The 19,038-nt window shown below is 39.3% G+C and overlaps 1 protein-coding gene across 1 annotated transcript in view; it reads right to left on the bottom strand.

Moving 5' to 3' along the window:
* Window positions 1-921: 921 nt before the first annotated feature.
* Window positions 922-19,038, bottom strand: part of slc4a5a (solute carrier family 4 member 5a) — a 44,206-nt gene continuing 26,089 nt past the window's right edge. The window contains exons 16-26 of the mRNA XM_050050752.1: window positions 15,654-15,688; window positions 15,077-15,268; window positions 14,531-14,644; window positions 13,137-13,298; window positions 12,015-12,193; window positions 11,772-11,844; window positions 9,378-9,446; window positions 8,647-8,820; window positions 6,615-6,788; window positions 6,457-6,515; window positions 922-1,225 (exon numbers count right to left, since the gene is read on the bottom strand). Coding sequence (XP_049906709.1) covers window positions 1,060-1,225; window positions 6,457-6,515; window positions 6,615-6,788; window positions 8,647-8,820; window positions 9,378-9,446; window positions 11,772-11,844; window positions 12,015-12,193; window positions 13,137-13,298; window positions 14,531-14,644; window positions 15,077-15,268; window positions 15,654-15,688 — 1,397 coding nt within the window. The 3' untranslated portion in view covers window positions 922-1,059. The remainder of the gene's footprint in view (window positions 1,226-6,456; window positions 6,516-6,614; window positions 6,789-8,646; window positions 8,821-9,377; window positions 9,447-11,771; window positions 11,845-12,014; window positions 12,194-13,136; window positions 13,299-14,530; window positions 14,645-15,076; window positions 15,269-15,653; window positions 15,689-19,038) is intronic.

The raw sequence follows: 19,038 nt of genomic DNA, 5'->3' as shown, positions 1-19,038 counted from the left end.
TGAAAGTCCAGAAGTCAGTTGTTCATCTGCCACTGCCAGTATAATGTGCTTGTTTTTATCATATTTTTGTTTGGATGTCTGTATTCTGCTGTTTCCTATTGACCAACTAACATTGACTGACTCAGTTATATTATAGATTTAAGGGGGGAAAGCAACAGAAGACAAACCACATGCTTTGGAATAATAACATTTTAATTACATGAATTATATCTGTCCATTTCTTGTTATTGTCATATGCATGTAGAGTTGCGGTGGAAGATGGAGATGGTCTCATACAGAGTCTTTGAAAGTAAAAACACAGATATAAACCGGTACGCACAACTTGCAAAATAAATCGATCCTTTTCAGCAACATCAGGACTGTTTGGTTGTTTCTTTTTGTTCCAGGTTAATGTGCCAAGTATGGAGTGTTGAAGAGGAGGGATACAGGGGAAGGAGAGATGGTTCTCTGGGATCAGAGGCACAAACAAACACCAAAACACAAATATGCAAAGGCTAACATATAATAGACCACAGTAGACTTTACAACCATGTGGTAAATAGTTCTGTCACTAAAATGCTGCTTGTTTTCACATTTCCTGCCTCAACATGAAAATCTGTGGACACAGGCTGATGTGAAATTATTGCACATAATTTTTGACATACTGGTTTCACGATTAGTTTGGAATTGGACCCATTATATTAATAGTAAAATATACTGTAGCTAGTATGTATAAAGATAAATATTTTCACATCAAATATATAATCCTATACAGCACATACAGATAAATATTTCCTCTGTTATTATGGACATTTACATCATAAGGAAATAAATTTAGTATTTTATATATAATTCAAAGCAAAATCTGTCAAAACTGCACCAATTTCAAAGCAGATGCATCTTAAAACTTCTCCTGCTGCATTGATAGGGCTGTCCTATTTCAGCCATTCTGTTCAGGTGTCAGTGTGCTCACAGCCGTCAGTCTGTGCCACCTTGTACTGTCCGTGGGTCAGCACTGGCTGCATCGAGTAGTTTGCCCACACTATGTTGTGCGTTGCTCTGTCGACAGGAGTCTCAGCTTTATAATGTGGTCTCACTGCTCATGTCTCGAGGGCGGTGGTGGTCGATGTCCGAGTCGTAGTCTGACTCCATCTCAATCTTGACCTGGGGCACGGGGCAGGCCATCCCTCGGCCCATAGGCATGGCCGGAGACGACGGGCAGGAGATCTTCAGGTGGAGGGTGATGCTGAGGAAGGGCAAGTTCCAGTTACCATACACACCCACAGCCAAGAACACTGAAGGGCTGAGAGGGGAGGCTGGGGAGGGGGGAGGAGCTCAGCCGTGTGACATTATGACCCCCAGCCAAACACTACAACATCTTACGTCAGTGATGAGCAAGACAAGAGAAGAGATGAGTAACTTTTAGGGATGCACATCATCGGTATCGGCCGAAATCGGCTTTAAAATCGGAATCGGCGAACATGCCGCTAATGTCAGTACATTTTCATTATTGGCCAATATTGGCTTTAAAATTAACTATTAAAATCAGCTAACGCGGTTTTCTCTAATTTTACACAATGAATGAATATCATAGATTGAAAAACACTGTATTTCATGTCTCCATCTGCTGGTGGCCCACCACAATAAGAGTATGCATGCATTGTATGATGTTAATTCCACTACAGAAGAGACCTGATGATCACTAAAATTAGGTTGGGAAAAAAGTGGATATATCAATATTGGTATCGATTATCAGCCAAAAAAGTTATTATATATCAGCATATTGGATATCGGCAAAAATCCATTATTGTGCAACTTTGAGGCTGGGGAAGGTTTTAAACTATGAACAAGGCAATCAGTCTGCTGTGGCCTTTTGTGAACCCCAAAAGAGACAGTTTTAATATTCCAGTGAAGAGACATTTTCTAACCTTTTCTGGTGGTATTTTAATAGTAGCAGGTAGTCCATGGCTACTTTATGAAAAATAATAGTTATGTTTTTTATTTACAAAGTATAAAGGAAGAGATGTGGTGCTAAAAGTGAATAAAGGACCTTTATTACCAAGAACATGTAACTAGTGATAATAGGAAAATGCAACCTACAGTATATCTTGACTTAAAGCTGGGCTAGGCAGTTTCATTTTGGTGTCATCGGGCAAAAATCCCACAATAAACTTTGAGGACATTGTAATTCAGGTGGACTGAGAGAACACCAGACTTGTGCAACTCCTCTTGGCTCTATTTTCAAGGTTTAGAAAATCTAGCCTGTTATGGTAGACTTTGGCAAATCACAAGTCTTTTCAGAAAGAGGGCATTTCTATTGGCTGTTATACAAATGCAGATGCACGTGCATGTTCCTTTGGTCAAAAACCTGATTCATTGGCAAAGAAACCTGCAAAAAGTTGCTAGTCCAACACTGGCAACAACTGCCTACACTGCAAAGCAACCTGACCTATCAAAAAGAGAGTCTAAAAGAGAGTCTGGGAAGGAAAAGGAAGGAAAGGAAACAAAACACCTCAATTTCAGAGATGGAGAGAAAATGTTGCAATAGTTTAGCCTCCTTACAGCTGCAGCTTCATGCTGACGGTTACGTAGCTAATGTTAGCTAGAGCCATGAATCACAGTGTCTTTCACCGCATTCTCCGCCGCTACAGACCGGCTCACCAGGCGAAGAGAGGGCAGCAGCTCCGGGGACAAACCCCTTGTCAGTGGCTGCAGTAACCTGAATCCAGCCAGTGCAAATCCCAGCTCTGGGAGACTGCACAGCCCTGACTCCCCACCAGATCAGCAAACTTTCAGTTGCTGCTGTTACACAGGTTGGACCTGGCACTGGCCACTAGCCTGCTGTGACACCGGGCGCTGGGGGGGTTTGCACTGGCTGAATCTTAGTATCTACAGCCACCGTCTCCCAAGCTGCTGCCCGCTCTCCTCCCAGGGAAGCAGTCCACATCGGCGGGGAGCAAGGTGGAGGGATCTGGTGGGAGAGGCTTAGGACAAAAAAGGGAGAGCTGCAGGAGGAGGATGAATTTCAAAATCTTTTTTTCTTTTTTTTTTTTGCCTTTTCCAGGTTTCTGCCTACCCCAACTTTAATAGCTATACATTATTAAATGGGCAAATGCTGCCTTTATTAATATGTTAAATGTTTAACTTATGTATAAGTTTTCAGTTGTTCACAAGTTGAACTACAGTTTTGTTTTGACTTTGAATCTGACAACCAACGAAACTTTGAATTTTCTTATTATACCTTTTGTAATGTTGATGTCAATACATGTTGTAACTGTATTTGTTCAATGAATGACTGAATGCAAAACTTTATTTGGAGGCTTTATCTTTGAAAATAAAAGTAGCTGTATTTTACCAAACAAATAGGTTTGTAAAGTTTGGTGCCAAACATTCTAGGCAGACATAAAAGCCTACAAAAAAAATCACAAAGCAAATTTTTCTTAGTATAAATCCACAGTTGGCAACATCTTGCAAAACAAATTCATATTAATCAATAATCATTTACACTTTCAATTCCAAACCATGCCTCTTTCAAAGCAATGCAGACATGATAGCCAATTTTGAAATTCTGAATTCTGAGCCTCATCACCTGCACTTTCCATATAAACATTTCCACTCAAACTGCTGCAGCTCCAGGTGAGGGTCATTCAGAGAGCAAAAAGCTTCATTTCACATGCAGGTGTGAGCATCACAGACTGATTTGCTAAAGAGATTCAGCACATGGAGGAAAAAGAAACAACCAAAACAACAATGCTTGTTGCATGTGGATGATTTTACAGTTGTACACAAACTGGCCTACAATAAATACTCTGTAAGTACTAGATATACAACAGGCTTAATATACCACACATTATTTTTGTTCATCTATCTAAATTCCATACATGTTGTACTAAACAGTGAACCCTGTCTAATAGCTTTGAGACACAGATCAGACTGTACAGCGTGCATTTCAGGTCATCACCCCTCACCTCAAAATCACTGCCTTTCAGAAAACTTAAAAACTCACAACACATATTCAGTGAGAAATTACAATATGCTGAGTTGTGTGTACAAAGGGCAGCACAGTGCACATACTGTGAGACATTTAGCAAATGACACGGGAAGAGTAGCAGCAGGATTATACAGTTAATTACATCACAATGATCTGCATTGCCTTAAAGTGCATGGAGAGGAGACTGAGCCCAAATGTGATAATGAGGGGAAACTGGACAATGAGGACAATGTTACACATGTCCACCCACAAAAGTGACCATGTGTAATATTGACATTTACTCTGAGAATTGGAAAATGAATAAATTAATTTAAACAGCTGATTTAAAAAAAAGTAATGAAGAAAAGTTTTTCTTTTAGAGGGCTTGTGATAAAACAATAAATACATTTTAAGGTAAACAACACAAGTTGCAACACAATAGGGCTAATAGTTTGTTTTTTAATGGGGAAAAATATTAGAACCACTATGTTATAATGCAATGCAATGCACATGCAGAGCATTATGTCAGAACAAGGGCTTTTATGAACCACTTTCAAGTTACTGTGTCTGCCCTGCTATTTGTGTTTGCTGTGACCATTTAAAGGAATACTTCACCTGGAAAATGGTCATTTGTATATCAGCTACTTACCCCATGTTACATTGAATTTGTGAAGAAAACTCTTTTTTTTCTCACATGCCTGAACAGGGAATGAATAATCCAAAAACAGAGAACATTTTTGATGAATTGGAATAAATGGGGGCCATGTTTAATAATAGCAATACTATATCAAAACAACTCTTAAACCATGCATGCAGTATGATCCAAGTCTCATTTATCCCGTTATGAGCTCAGTATTTCCCAAACATTTTCGCTAAAACCATACAATTTAAAACACTTCTGTGTATGAGAAGCGTGCCTGGGCACATGCTAAGGTTGCAGCAGTATACTGGTTTTAAGGTGATATTAAAATTGATTGAGTTATTTTTAAAAAGGAGACTTTTTACACAAACATTCATATAAAAAAAAAAATGGTTTTAAGTAGGGTTGCAGTGGTCAGTCTCAACCTTATTTTACATTTTACACCAACTTTCATTTAAAAAAAAAAATGTCTTAAAGTTTCAGTTATAGTAATAAAAAGTTTGTTCAACCCAAAATAACCCCTCTGTTTTCATTCCTTTTTTAAGGCTCATTTCGACTTAATAATAATAATAGTAATAATAATTCTGTAATACTATGATACCATGAAACTGCGATACCTTGAAAATCTCTACCATTGCAACCCTAGCACATGTATGAGTTTATACTCTATACTCAATGGAATTCATGCAGATCCAACAATGCACTTGTCCAGGTGTGCTACTTCTAGGCCGAAGTATTTGAAATAGTAAAGTTAAACAACCCAATCGCCATGAAAAAGGCTGGCATACGTTTTTCTGAAAATCATGGATACATTACATTTGTGCGTTATTTTGTAGAGGATACGTTTAAACTTAATGTTCCATTACATCTCAACACTGCTGTGGTTAACATGTGGTTTGGTTTAGGCACAAAAACCATTTGGTCATGGTTGGGAAAAGATCATGTTTTGGCTTAAATACCCAGTTTTGGGCAAATGTACAATGCCAATATTTTCTTCTGGGACTGGGCTGTTGGGCAGCACGGAGCATGTGACTGGATAAATGGGACTTGGATTCTACTGATTATACTGAGTTGTGTAAAGGGTTTGTAACAGGATATTTTATTGTTTACCGTGAACCCTTTTACTTCAGTTCATCAAGAATTTTCTCTGTATATGGACTCTTCATTCACCATGGAGGCATGCCAGAAACACAGTTTTTTTCTTTGCAAATTCAATGTAACATGGGGTGAGTAATTGACATACAAAGTGAGTTTTGTGGGTGAAGTATTCCTTTAACTGTTTAAACCTTTTGATGAGCCACTTACTTAAAATGTACAGAATTGTGAATATACAAAAAACAAATTGAAAAACAACTTATCTGTAGCAGAAAGTTTGAGTTTAGTTGCCCAGGTTTTAAATATCTGTCTCATAGATTACTGCTGCTGCCTCATTACAATGGAGGTGAATGGAATTATATCTGTGGTGCTCACATCATAAAGAAATGACATTTCAGAAATTCAGCAGCAGTGTGTCTTCCCAGGAACAGTGTACCAGTTACTCTGGAGACGCTGAACATCTATATATAGGTCTATTATACATTCATATAATATTGGACTGACTGACATGTAACTGAAACTCAGTGGCCATGTACCAGGAGAAGTAAGGGAGAAAATATATTTGCTTTTTGTTGTTTTTGTGAACTGACCCTTTAATATGTGCATATTTACTGTGTATGGCTAAATTACACACGGCCTGTATAATAGAGGATGTGTGTGTTAGAGAGCACTGTGTGTGGCAGCACGCTGGCAATAAGCTCCCCACTGAGACTGTACATCGTCAGGATAGACGAGGTCTTTGTAAGGGATGTGCAGTTTGAGGACACAGTACCTGCGATCCAAGTCGGACTCTGGGCTGGGTGAGTGGTTGGAGTAGGAGTGGCATTTGTCCTGCAAACAAACATAAACACATAATAGGCACACTGATCATCAGAAATGTGTCATGAACCATCATTCCTGCAGGGGGCAGCAGAAGGTCGAGCTTCTCACCTCCTCCTCGCTGTCGTCTTGTTTGGGCTTCTTCTTCTCCTTCTCCTTCCCCTTCTTCTTATCATCATCTTTCTTCTTTTTCTCTTTCTCAGGAAGAAGGTCGTCCAGCCAGGCCAGGTCGTGCTGGGAGAAGACCATGTCCAGCATTTTTCGGACGACCATCAGACCCAGGATCTGAAGAGTTCAACACAGACACACAAGCCTTGCTTTAACTCCCATTAACATTCATCTCATATCTGAGTTATGGTCTGAACATGATTTAGCTGGATGACATTTGTAAATGACATTAAGATGAATCACTGATATACAAAGTGAAATTAAATCACTTTATCTCTTAACATTTACACTCATTAATACTGACATTAAAGCTGCAGTTGGTAACTTCTATGAAAATATCTTTTTGTCATACTTGTTGAAACTGTTGAATTAGATCCACACAGTAAGACATGAGACAGACCGAGAATTACCACCTCGCAGTTGTATGTCTCCTCAAACGTGTCAAGTTACAGTTACAGTTTAATCCATATCTGTCCAGACTCATATGTAGCCATGACAGCTAACAATGGTTCAAATATGGATGTTGCTGCAAAGAAGCTACAAATTCGAAATAGTGGATGCTTCACACACATCTTACACCCAGCTGCACAGATCTATACCATAAGCACAGTTTCAAGGTGAACACCCAAGATTAGTGTCACCAATTCAGTATCTGACCAAATGTCTCTCCTCCTGTTCCTGAGTTATGGTCTTGAATAATGGGCTAGAAAGTGGTTTTGCAGAACACTATGATGTCACACTGAAGCTGACCTTTGACCTTTTGGATTTAAAATGTCACCACTTTATCATTTTATTCTATTAGACATTTACAGAAATTTTTGTCATAATTACCGTATGAATTCTTGAGTTATGGCCAAAAACATGTTTTGTGAGGTCGCAGTGACATTTGACCTTTGACTTCCAAAATCTAATCAGTTCATTCTTGACTCCAAGTGGATGTTTGTGCCAAATTTGAAGATATTCCCTCAAGGCGTTCGTAAGGTATGGATGGACAGGCAGATGGAGGACAACCCAAAAAACACAATGCCTCCAGCTACAGCTGTGGCTGGCATGGACATAAAAATCATATTCCTCCTCCTCATAGTACTACTAATGGCATTTGCTGGAATGAACCGTGGCTTTTGAAAAACAACAAATCAGAGTTGCGGAGTCACTTACACAGCTGTCAATCATGTCTACCACTGAAAAAGTTTATTCTGGCCAGTGGGTGGTGCTTGGCACCCCACTCAACTATTTCCAACATGGTGGCTGGGTCACAAACGTTCTCATTTTACAGCTAAACAGTGCACTAAAATATGCTCCTGAAAACATTTGAGGAAAGACATAGGCAATGCAATAACAGAATCTTGAGTCATATTTGATCAGCACTGCCTAGTTTGACAGTTTGACCACGGTTTATGAGCAGTGACTGATATAACTGACAGCTGTTAGCAAGTCCTCGGCTCAGATTGCTTGTTTTCCTTCACCTGCAGTGGATTCTTGCAAATGCCATTAGAAGCACTACAACGAGGCAGAGAATCATGTTTTTTTTTTCAGATTATCTGTCTCATGTGTGTCTCAAGCAAATATGACAACATTTAATTTTTTATGAAAATTACCAACTGTAGCTGTAAACCTCTGTCATGTTTCTTTACATTTGCTAACATCCAAACATTCAATGTTTCAATGTTTCATTTAAAATACAAGACAGATTATGTCTGTTTCTATGGTTTCCACTCATGGATTGGATATGCATGGCTTTAGCAGCAGCACATCTCTGACCACCTCTGGAGCATCTTCAAAGCATCCTCCTGGATGCTTAAATACAATCTTAATTTCCTGCTACCAAATTAGACCAAGTTCTCTGATCATAGAGGAAGCGTGTTTAAACCTTGTGTTTAAAGGGTTCAAAACAGCTGCCTCTCTTCCTCCACCCACAATACAACAACACAGCGTTCATCAAAAATCTGTGTTGCAAATGTATTTTACCACATACCATAACGGGGAAGATGATGGCCAAGAAGGTGGATTTGAGGGTCCAGAGCACAGCCAGACATGCGATCTGGATCAGTGTGAACAAGTGTACCCTCCTCAGAGGAACATGACGAAGGTAGGAGAAATCGGGCTGGTGCTTAGATGGCATCATGTACAGCTTAATCCTGTCCCAGAACTGTAGAAGGCGATGAGACAAGGTGGCAAATGGAAGAGAAGAGCAGAATGTCTGAGTGACGCAGGCTTCTTACACGCAGACCTCGATGAATGATTAATCCAGTAGTATTTTGGGGGATTTGTATGCATCACAGCTCAGCTTGCCTGTGCAGTGAGTTGGAGGACAGTGACTGAAGAGCACCTGCTCTAGCACAAACTCACTGAGCCCCAAGTTAAAGATTTTTGAACTCATCTAAAAGTGTTTGTAAAACTGCTACTCTGAATATTGGTTATTATAATGAGACACCTGGCCATCACAGGTACAGTTTATGTATTCAGCCCAGAGTTTAATATCTCCTGTTTCTCCATTCCACATAATTTACACATACAAAATTTGGGAGCGTATAACAAATCCCCCAGAGTTATTATTTCTTTGTCTTTTTTCATGCGATTGTGTTGTCTCTGCTGTCTCTGCTTCCCACCTGCTGTCAGAAATGCAATAAGTAAGATCTCCAGCCATAATAACTCAATTTATTATGAAGAGAAAAAAAACCCATCAACAGCTGGCACACAGCGTACCTGGATTCCACTGAGGGAAGCTACGCCCATGTAGAGGAAGACACCGTACAGCACAGGCATGGGGATGAACTACAATCAGCAGAAAACACGTTAGTTATTTACACAGTTAGCAACATATTGACGTTTCTAGATCGCCAACACTATATGCAGTGATGTATGGAAGCCCAGTGTGCTCAATATTAAATAAATAAATAATTCCAAAATAACTTATCCAGTGAATAAATTGTACAACATGAATGTAGAACCAATACATGGTAAAATTATTTAAGAATGATTATATCTCAACTCAGCTTAACTCAACTATTATATTACAAAATGTCATTTCATCGCTCTCAAAATTTACAGTGCCAGTTCTATTAGAGTTCATTTTATATTTAATCAAGATGCTCTTTATTAAACATCAGTTTTTATGTCACAATGGCTTTTTGATGTCACATTTTATTTCATAATGTCACCTCTCAGTCATTTATGTGCCCCTTTTAAAGGGAAAGTTCACCCCAAAACCAAAAATACATATTTTTCCTCTTACCTGTAGTGCTATTTATTAGTCTAGATTGTTTTGGTGTGAGTTGCTGAGTGTGGATGTACTCATGGACGAAAGGCTCGCTCAAGACAGCCAAGCAGCAATCACCAGTGCTGAAGTGTAAGTGTAAAAAATTGTGGTTCTTCAAATGACCTCTTAAGGCTGCCTCCAGAAGCCAGTCAGTCCCTATAGACCCCCATGTTAAAATGCCCAGCTTTACAGCAGAAATAATCATGATTACAGCCTGGTACAAAAATTGTTTTTTGTCTCTTTAGCTAATTTCCCCTCCTTATGACAACTGTGTGGGAGTGAATTTTTAAATAATGTACCCATTAATGTTTTGTTAAGGCTTAAAATGACACATGATTAAGGGCGTGGCCACTTTGAGTGACAGGCTGTCTGACAATAGTGTCTTCAGCTTCTCAGTCAGATCCACCCCTCACTACTCCACAGCTCCAGCCTCTTGTCCAAATATGGTCACTTCTGGCTCCAAAAAACAAAATGGCAAGAGTCAAAAAGCTGAACTTGCCAGAAGCCACTCACGGTATTGCAGCGAAAAAAAATCCCCTGCGGCCCATAAACCACTACTATAAAAGAGATGTCCGTAAAACTGTTGACAGGACACCTTGAACTACAAACAAGGTCAATTATGACTCTTTCTATTATGAATTGTTGATCCATGGAAGTTTTATATCTTTAAAACTTTCTTGGAGCCAAGAAAAGTGATTTAAAAATCCGAGACATCATCACAATGTAAAGTGCACCGAGTGGGCAGTTGTGGATGGGGCAAGCGGGAGAAACACTATTGTGAATATTCAGCGGGCTGCTTAAGTAAAGTAAACCCAGAAGCTAAAAACTGTTTGCACCAGGCGAGCAACTACATTAGAATAATAGGCACCAGCTTGCCATCCAGTTCCCAGGTATTAGGCTATTAAATTCTATACTTCAAAACAGGAGTCCACAAAGCAATGGTAACTTTATGGTAGCTACATCCATTATTTTATACAGTGATGGCGTGACATTCTTCAAGACTGATGTTAGCGAGCTCAGTGGTGCTAGGTGAGCTAGCAGTAGATGCACGCTTCTTTCTGCACAGTGATACAGTTGGCAGGTGCCGTTAAACTTTTCAAATGTAAGGCCTATATTTTGCCACTTTGAGCGCCACAAGCTGAGTGCCATCTAGTTCCACTGTATTGGAGATAAGGTAGAAACCTCTATGGCCGTTTTCTCCAACACTCAGCAACTCACACCAAAACAATCTAGATTAATGAATAGCACTACAGGTAAGAGGAAAAATAGTTGTGTGGATTTTGAGGTGAACTGTCCCTTTAATCTGGCAAGCTCAACAAATGCTACTAAGACAGTTAGCTAGAGCTACAACAGTACCAAAGTATGTCTGGCTGCCGCTGTTAATACAGCACACAGACAAAAAATACTTATAATGAAATAACATTTAGTTTTAATAAGTTTCATTTAAATACTTTCACAATTTGTTCATTCATTTCTATATTTTACTCTATCGATTCATATGATTATTTATTTCATTTATTTGATATGGAACACTTTGGGATTTCATAGTGGTGTGGTGGAAATAATAGCACTGTGGATCAACTTGACCACTAGTAAAAGATCATAAGTAAATGACTACACATATTAACAACAACGATCAGTTCTATTGTCAAGAAAGCATTTAAGGTTTTAATCCCGCCATTCTCAAGAGTTAATAACCTGGATTTAGATGGTTTTGTCCTGCATTACAACCCTGATTTCAAGCAATAGAAAACAGCACACAGAACACGGCCAAGTATTGTGCATGCTGGTGTAAAAAAGACAGAGCAAACACATGTGATTCATCCACGAATACTTCATACCTTAAGTATTGGAGCGAGGAAGATGGAGACTCCAGTGAGGGCAAACACCAGAATGCCTGTCATTCTTTGTTCTCTGTATATTGGATATTGATGAAATATACACAAGAGACTGTCAAGTCAATTTCACAAGGCTTCTCTCTATTTCAACTACAAAGGGCTTAACACAGTGTGTCTCTCTGCCTGTAGAAACCTGAAGGGACTAAGTCATACAGTTTCTGTGTTTTTATCATATTGTGGACTGACCTGACCCCGAGGAACTGAGGCTGCTCTCCAGGAGCGCTCGACGCACTCTCCATCTTGAGGGAATCGATGTGGGCGATGGAGATGACGGTGGCTGCGACATACCAGGGCAGGCCCATGAAGGAGCAGGCAGCCATCAGGACACCCACCCAGAACAGATCCAGGTGATAGCCACAGCCTTTCTGCCAGGGACATATGTTTTTGTTGTCATTTGAATGTTACTCTGGTTGTAATGTTTCATTCTTTAAGAAATACATTTTATTGATAAACTGATTCAGAGTGCCGTATGTCAGAGGGGACAGCATGCAATAATACCATGTTGTGGTTATTATGAAAGATCTGTATCATCCATAGATATAATAAAATTGAACTCAAATGCAAACTGAAAGTCTAACTGACTTAAAGGGACAGCTTACCCCCAAAATCAAAAATACGTATTTTTCCTTTTAACATTAGTGCTATCTGTCAGTCTAGAGTGTTTTGGTGAAAGTTGCAGAATGCTGGAGATAACGGCCGTAGGGATGTCTGCCTTCTTTCCAATGTAATGGAACAGCAATGTCTCTTTCCATAAATCATAACCCAGTTACTCAAGATAATCCACAGACCTTTTCACACGTCATTTCTTTCTACCGAACTACACCTGCCAGCAGTATCATCATTTTGCACCTCTGAGCTAACTAACGTTACAGCTCAGCCGAGGAGGATGCCATTAAAATTTACATCTCATGCCGTCATGAGCATGAGCCTCTCGTCAGTGAGTAAATGCACACTTCCTCCTGTGCGGTAATAACAAAAAAAAAAAAAGAGTTCCTACGTAAAACTGCTCATAACAAGGTCTGTGGATTATCTAGAGTAACCAAATGTATTTCTTTTTGGCACTTTGAGCTCCACAAGCTGAGTGCCATCTAGTTCCATTATACTGGAGAGAAGGCAGACATCACTATGGCCAATATCTCCAACACTCAGCAACTCACACCAAAACAATCTAGATCGATAAATAGCACCACAACAAAAAGGAAAAATATGTATTTTCATTTGGTGGTGAACTGTTCCTTTAATATGAGCTTTTATGATTATTTTTCACATTTTTCCATAGTAATCAATATAAAGCAGTAGTACACCTACCTTGAGTTTGTTCTCCTTGCGGTTAACAATGACGGCGCTGATCTGCTGGTCCATGAAGATGAGGATAGTGACGAGGAGGGCAGGGACAAAGCTGGCCACATAAACCCACCATGGGTTCTTACCAAATGGCATCACCAGCCACCCACGATCTGGCCGAGTTGGCTAGTAGTGAGAGATGAGAGGCCACTTATTTTTCCACAACAGCTGAGCAGTGTTGAACGTTTTGGACAGAACAGAAAACATTACAAGACATTTTCACTCAGTATCTATGATGGATCTGTTCAGCAGTTTTGGGGAGACACTTATTGCTATTTTTTGTAGAGTTAGATGAAAAGATGGATATAACTCTCATATCTATCCAATAAATACAACACTACAGCCAGGAGACAGACAGCGGGAAACAGCTAGAGCCTGGCTCTGTCCACAGACAGAGATGTAGAAAAAGTTATTCATGCATTTATCTTCTCCAGGCTTGACCACAGCAACTCTGTCCTCTCTGGCATCAACCAAAGTCACTCTCTTGCCTCCAGCTAGTTCAGACTGCAGCAGCCAGGCTTCTCACTGGTTTAACAGATGACATCACATCAACCTAATCCTGCCTCCTCTTCATTAGCTCTCTGTTTTATTTACAATTGATCTTAAGATTTTAGGGATTACTTCTACAGCACCTCTAGGTCTGTTCCTAAATTACATAGCAGAAATCTTGATCCTATATGAGCCGGTTCGCAACCTTTGTTTCTCAGGTAGGGCTGTTTCAAAGTCAAGACTTCAATGTAAAAGGTGACCGTGCTTTTGCTATCAGGACCCCTCAGCTTTGAAGTAACCTGCCTGAAGAGATAAGGCTCACAGAATCAGTGACTTCTTTTAAATCAAAACCCATCTTTACAGACTTGCCTTTATGTGATGTTGTCCTTTTTATTATTGTTTTTACTGTGTTTATTGCTTGTACTCTCTCTGTTGTACTTATTTTTTATTGACATGTTCTTTTTTTATTGTTTTTATTTTTACTTTTTATCTTTTACTGTTCCTGTCTTTCATTATCACCTGTTCTCTCTCTCTTTTGGCTTCTTGTTTTAATTTTACCTCAGCTTTGTCTTGCTTGTGCTTGGCCGTACTGTTGGCTTTCAGTTGTTTTATTGCCTGTGGGGTATCCTGCTTCTTGTGTTTAAAGGTGCTATATAAATACAGTCATTATCATTATTATCATTATGTACTCATCAAATAACACAATCAGTGGCCAATAGGCACACTAAAATCTAAGGCAACCCAATACAACAGCTCAGCCTTAGATTATACCTTTAAAAAAGACAATAATGTCAAAAACTGCAAGAGCAGCTAATTACGAACTTATCACATGGTTAATTTAATCTTATTTTGAAATGGGATTTCCATACCTTAAATTCTGTGGGGACAATTAGCTTGGGAGTTTTGAGTCCCATCAACATGTCGAGCCCCACGAACGTCATGATGGACATGAAGATAGAGAAGTCACTGATGAGTTTCCTCAACTGGTGCAACAAACAGAGAAAAACAAACATGAGAAAAATAGAAAAAAGAACATTTCTTTGCAGAACTGAAATCAGAGACACAGTCTGATTTCATTTATATTGATAAAAGCTGAGTTGTGCCTGACTTCACTTGAGTCAAAGTATCATCCTTGTGTCTGGAAAAAGAAGGGATCAGCTTCTTTTGTCTGTCTGACTGTCCACTTCCTGTTAGAGATCAAACATAGGACAGATGTGAGCATCCGTGCTATGTTAGGTCTGAAGGTATTGGTCACTGTGCTGCTCAAAGTGCATTGATGATCAAAAGTGACAAAGCTGGAAAAAGGCCTGAGGCCCAGTTTGTTGGACTGGATTTTAACTGATTCTGCAAAGCATTTTATAACCTTGTTTTCATTTAAGAAAATACACAGATACATTGACAGATGGTTGTGTCACCTTGGTGGGGAAATAGCGGCTGAACTTGAACTTCTTGAGGGAGACGGTCATGGAATAGGTGCCAAAGAAGAGGATGAAGGACATGAGGGCCAGATCGGGGACAAACTTGCAGGACTTGCCCACCAAAGAGCCTCCATACTTGATACACTCCTTCTTGCTCAGCTGACTCCAGTCCAGACCTGTCACATTTAACTGGGATGGTTGGTGGCAGTGGTGAGGAGACAGAAGAGGATGAAGAAGAGTGTTTTGACACAGATGAAGAGAAAAATGGAAACACAGACGGAGTGGAAATTGTTGACATGGATGTGAAGTATTAATCCAGAGAGAAACAGACAATGATGGGACAGATGTGAGAGACAAAGGAGAGAAAGAGGAGAGCTGAGCGGATTCTTTATTAGAGTTGATACCTGGGGTGGCTGCAAACAAAACATTTAGCTCTTTTCTAACAATGCCGTCATTTGGACTTTAAAAAACCCCCTGTAATTCATTCTGGGAAGACTGATATTTCTAACCCTTTAAACATTCAACTTGAAATACAATGCACTGAAAAATAAACTGAATGAAAACAAGCACTTACCCCAGAGACACTAGAGCTGTTATCTGGCATTGGAACTAAACCATTGAAGATCATTGCAGCCACTGTGTATGATTGGGAGAGACAGACAGGGGAGTAATGAGACAGAAAATAAAGAAGGGATCGAGGAGAGAAACAAAAGGGAAAGAAAAAGAAATGCATAACATCATGAGAATTCAGCGGCTAGACACTGCAGAGAGCACTCCAAGGCCCATGCAGACAAACAAAGAGGTACTCACTTGCAAGAGACGGCAGCCAAATTGTTTGTGCATGGCGAAAGCAAACAAGAGACAAATCAGTTACAGAAATCAATGTCTACAGAAATTACTGCAAATCACTGCCATTTTCAAAAACAGTAAACAGATTAGGGAACATCTGGGAATTGGTACAATGAAGGAATCTAAATTAAATTAGATTTCTATTGAGCCATGCAACCCCACGAAGAATCAAGTTGGGAATCACCACAGATAGCAGCTACAGCTCAACTGATACAGGTAACAGATACTTCATATTCTTGAGACATAAATCTGACAGCAATATATATGAAGATAAACAACATTTTTTTTATTTGATTATTCAAGATACGTACTGAATGTTTTATATTTGAAACATTAAGTGTTCTCTGGTGGACAAACTATGCAATGGTGAAATCACCTCAAACATGTATTTGGCATCTCTGTTTTATCTACCAGCATATAAGCCAATATCATATTAATCTGCAAACTAATATTAGCCAATACGTTATATTGGTCTGGCCAATTTAGCAGTCAGACTCTAACACTGACAGAAGATATAAGCCAAACCCAAATATATATTTTCGAAAAACACTTAATTGATGTTTTTCTTGAAAGGCCCTGACACACCAAGCCAACAGTCGGCTGTCAGTCAATGTTTAGCCATCAGTAAGCGTCTGTCACCCTAGTCTTTGCGGTGTATCCCACGCCGTTGGCCCTCGTTGGCCCTTGTCGGCTGTTTTTTTAGCCAATTCAGCATGTTGAATCAGTGTTGGAGACAGCGAAGACTGTCAGTGAATGAAATCACTCTGATTGGCAGTTCAGCTCAGTGCACAAAAAGAGAAACGGAAGTGAGGAAAGTAAACAAACAGCCAAAGTCAAGAGGGAGTGACATCAAAACAAACTTGTTGTATAAGCAGGGGCATAAACATAGACAGTGCAGGGGTGCACTGGGCCCATGGGCCTGTAGAGAGTGGTTGGAGGGCCCACCCACTCTAGAGAACGGGCCCTTGCAAGTGACTCAATCTGCTACCTCAGAAATACGCCCGTGTTCAAAGAAGAATACACATTTAATACAATACTGTTATCTGCTATAAATGCCCTTGAGAAGGCAAACCCATCTCCATGAATGTTTTTTTCTTTTGTGATAGTTAGCATAAATGTATGACAAAATTATATTTCTATTTTAAATAAACTAAACTAATACTAACAAAATAAAATAAACTATTTAAAAAATCAATTTAATGAATAATCTCTTATTTTATTTGGTATTTTTACAGATTTGCAGTGATGATTGGAAATATATATGGTGATGCTGTCCAACATCAAGTCTTTATTTAATTATGTGACATAACTATAAAATATACAGTACTGTTTCGATGCAAAATCTGGCACAAGGGCCCATCATAATAGTATGCACTGAGGCATAACCTTACTATCGTACGCCACTGTATATAAGGTAAGCCTGTTTTTCTGTAGCCATTAAGGTCTTTAGCAGAGACGTTTCATGATGGTGTTGTCGTATTGTTCACTGGCGCATGGTAAAATGTGCTTTGTCTAAATAGCATCCCTTTTTGAATGACAAATACAGACTACTGCTGATTGCAAGTATGGAGAGTTATTTCCTCTCACACAGGTGCTGAACATGAGTGCCAGTTGGCCATCGACTGCAGTTGTAAAGTTGCGTTCATGTGCAGCTTTTTGGCCAAGACACAGGCGATGTGAGGCGACGCAACAGTCAGCTTTCATCACTGCTAGCACTTTGTCATCAGTTTGGTGTGTCTGGGCCTTACGGGAGACACTACAGGTAAAAATGGCTGTTTTGCATCCATAACATGTCTCCTTTCAGACTAGTGGACAGAAAATGTCCAAAACACACCTTTAGGTTTATTTTAGCTCAGATATCAGTTCTAGAAGTGAATGCAAAAAATGCACACTTAATTAGATAATATCTCATTTGTATATTTAAACATAACATATCTGGAGAATTGCGATGTGATCAACTGGGGAAGTTTTATAGTTATATCTATTAAGATTTAACCTATTTACCTGTACTTTCTTCCATTAAAGGGGAACACCACCCATATTAAGAATTCCAACATGTAATTTCCATGGCCTAGGAAAGTTCAGTCTCTCAAAGCCAAAATACCAAGAAAAAAGCCTCATACTTGTGATGTCATCAAGTATAAAGTCTGGAGCTGTTCCACAGACAAAGAATGGGAGAAAACCCCAACGGCCTTTATTCTATTAGTGTTCTCAGTTCTGAAACGTAAGAAAATGTACCCATATACTCAGAGCATTTCCCTGGCTGCTCTCGGTGCCGTCTATTACATCTTTCATCACTCATTGTCTGTGGAGCAGCTCCACACTTTATACCCTATGACATCACAAATTTCAGTAATAGCACCCTAGTTTTTGATTTATTCTTCTTTTGATTTGAGTTGGTAACTCAACTTTCAATTAATTTACTAATATTTGTGTTGGAACACAGGAATAACATGCATGAATTTAGAAAATGGGCGTAGTTTCCCTTTATTTTGACATAACCTCACGTTGCATATTGGCTGCCTAAAATGGAAGTAAAAAGCATCTGTTTGAGATATAATCCAATATACCTTATGATGTGGCACTAACACTGCAAGCAGGAGTCATTTTATGGCTTAATAACGAAACAACATCCCAAGCTACAACGTTAGCTGCTGTGAAACATTGCATTGAAAAGCTACATCATGATGAAGTCATATCCAGAGGATAAGCAATGAGCGAACCTGGATAATCATGAAAAAGATGTCTGAGATTTTCTCATTTCTTGTATTAAAAAGTTTGTCATTCTGCTGCTGACTGTTAACGCTCTGATTTTTTTTAACCTTTATTTAACCGGACAAGTCATTAGGAACAAATTATTATTTACAATGGCTGCCTGCAAAAGATAAAGTGTCTCGAGGGAAGGGGGTGTAAAGGGCCTAAAAGATGTCGTCCTTGTCTTTGAACACACCAAATGACTGTTTTTTCTTCTTGTATTACCAAGTTTAAAGAAAAAAAAATATATATATATGCAAGTAAATGCTGTGATGGATTTCAAATGTCTCTCCAAGCTGATTTTATAGGCCATAGTGTAGTGAAATGAACTGAAACCAATCGCAGGAAATTAATTC

The sequence above is a fragment of the Epinephelus moara genome, chromosome 8 (assembly GCF_006386435.1).
Source record: "Epinephelus moara isolate mb chromosome 8, YSFRI_EMoa_1.0, whole genome shotgun sequence".
Classification (NCBI taxonomy): Eukaryota; Metazoa; Chordata; class Actinopteri; order Perciformes; family Serranidae; genus Epinephelus; species Epinephelus moara.
This window is presented reverse-complemented; position numbering and strand designations above follow the sequence as displayed.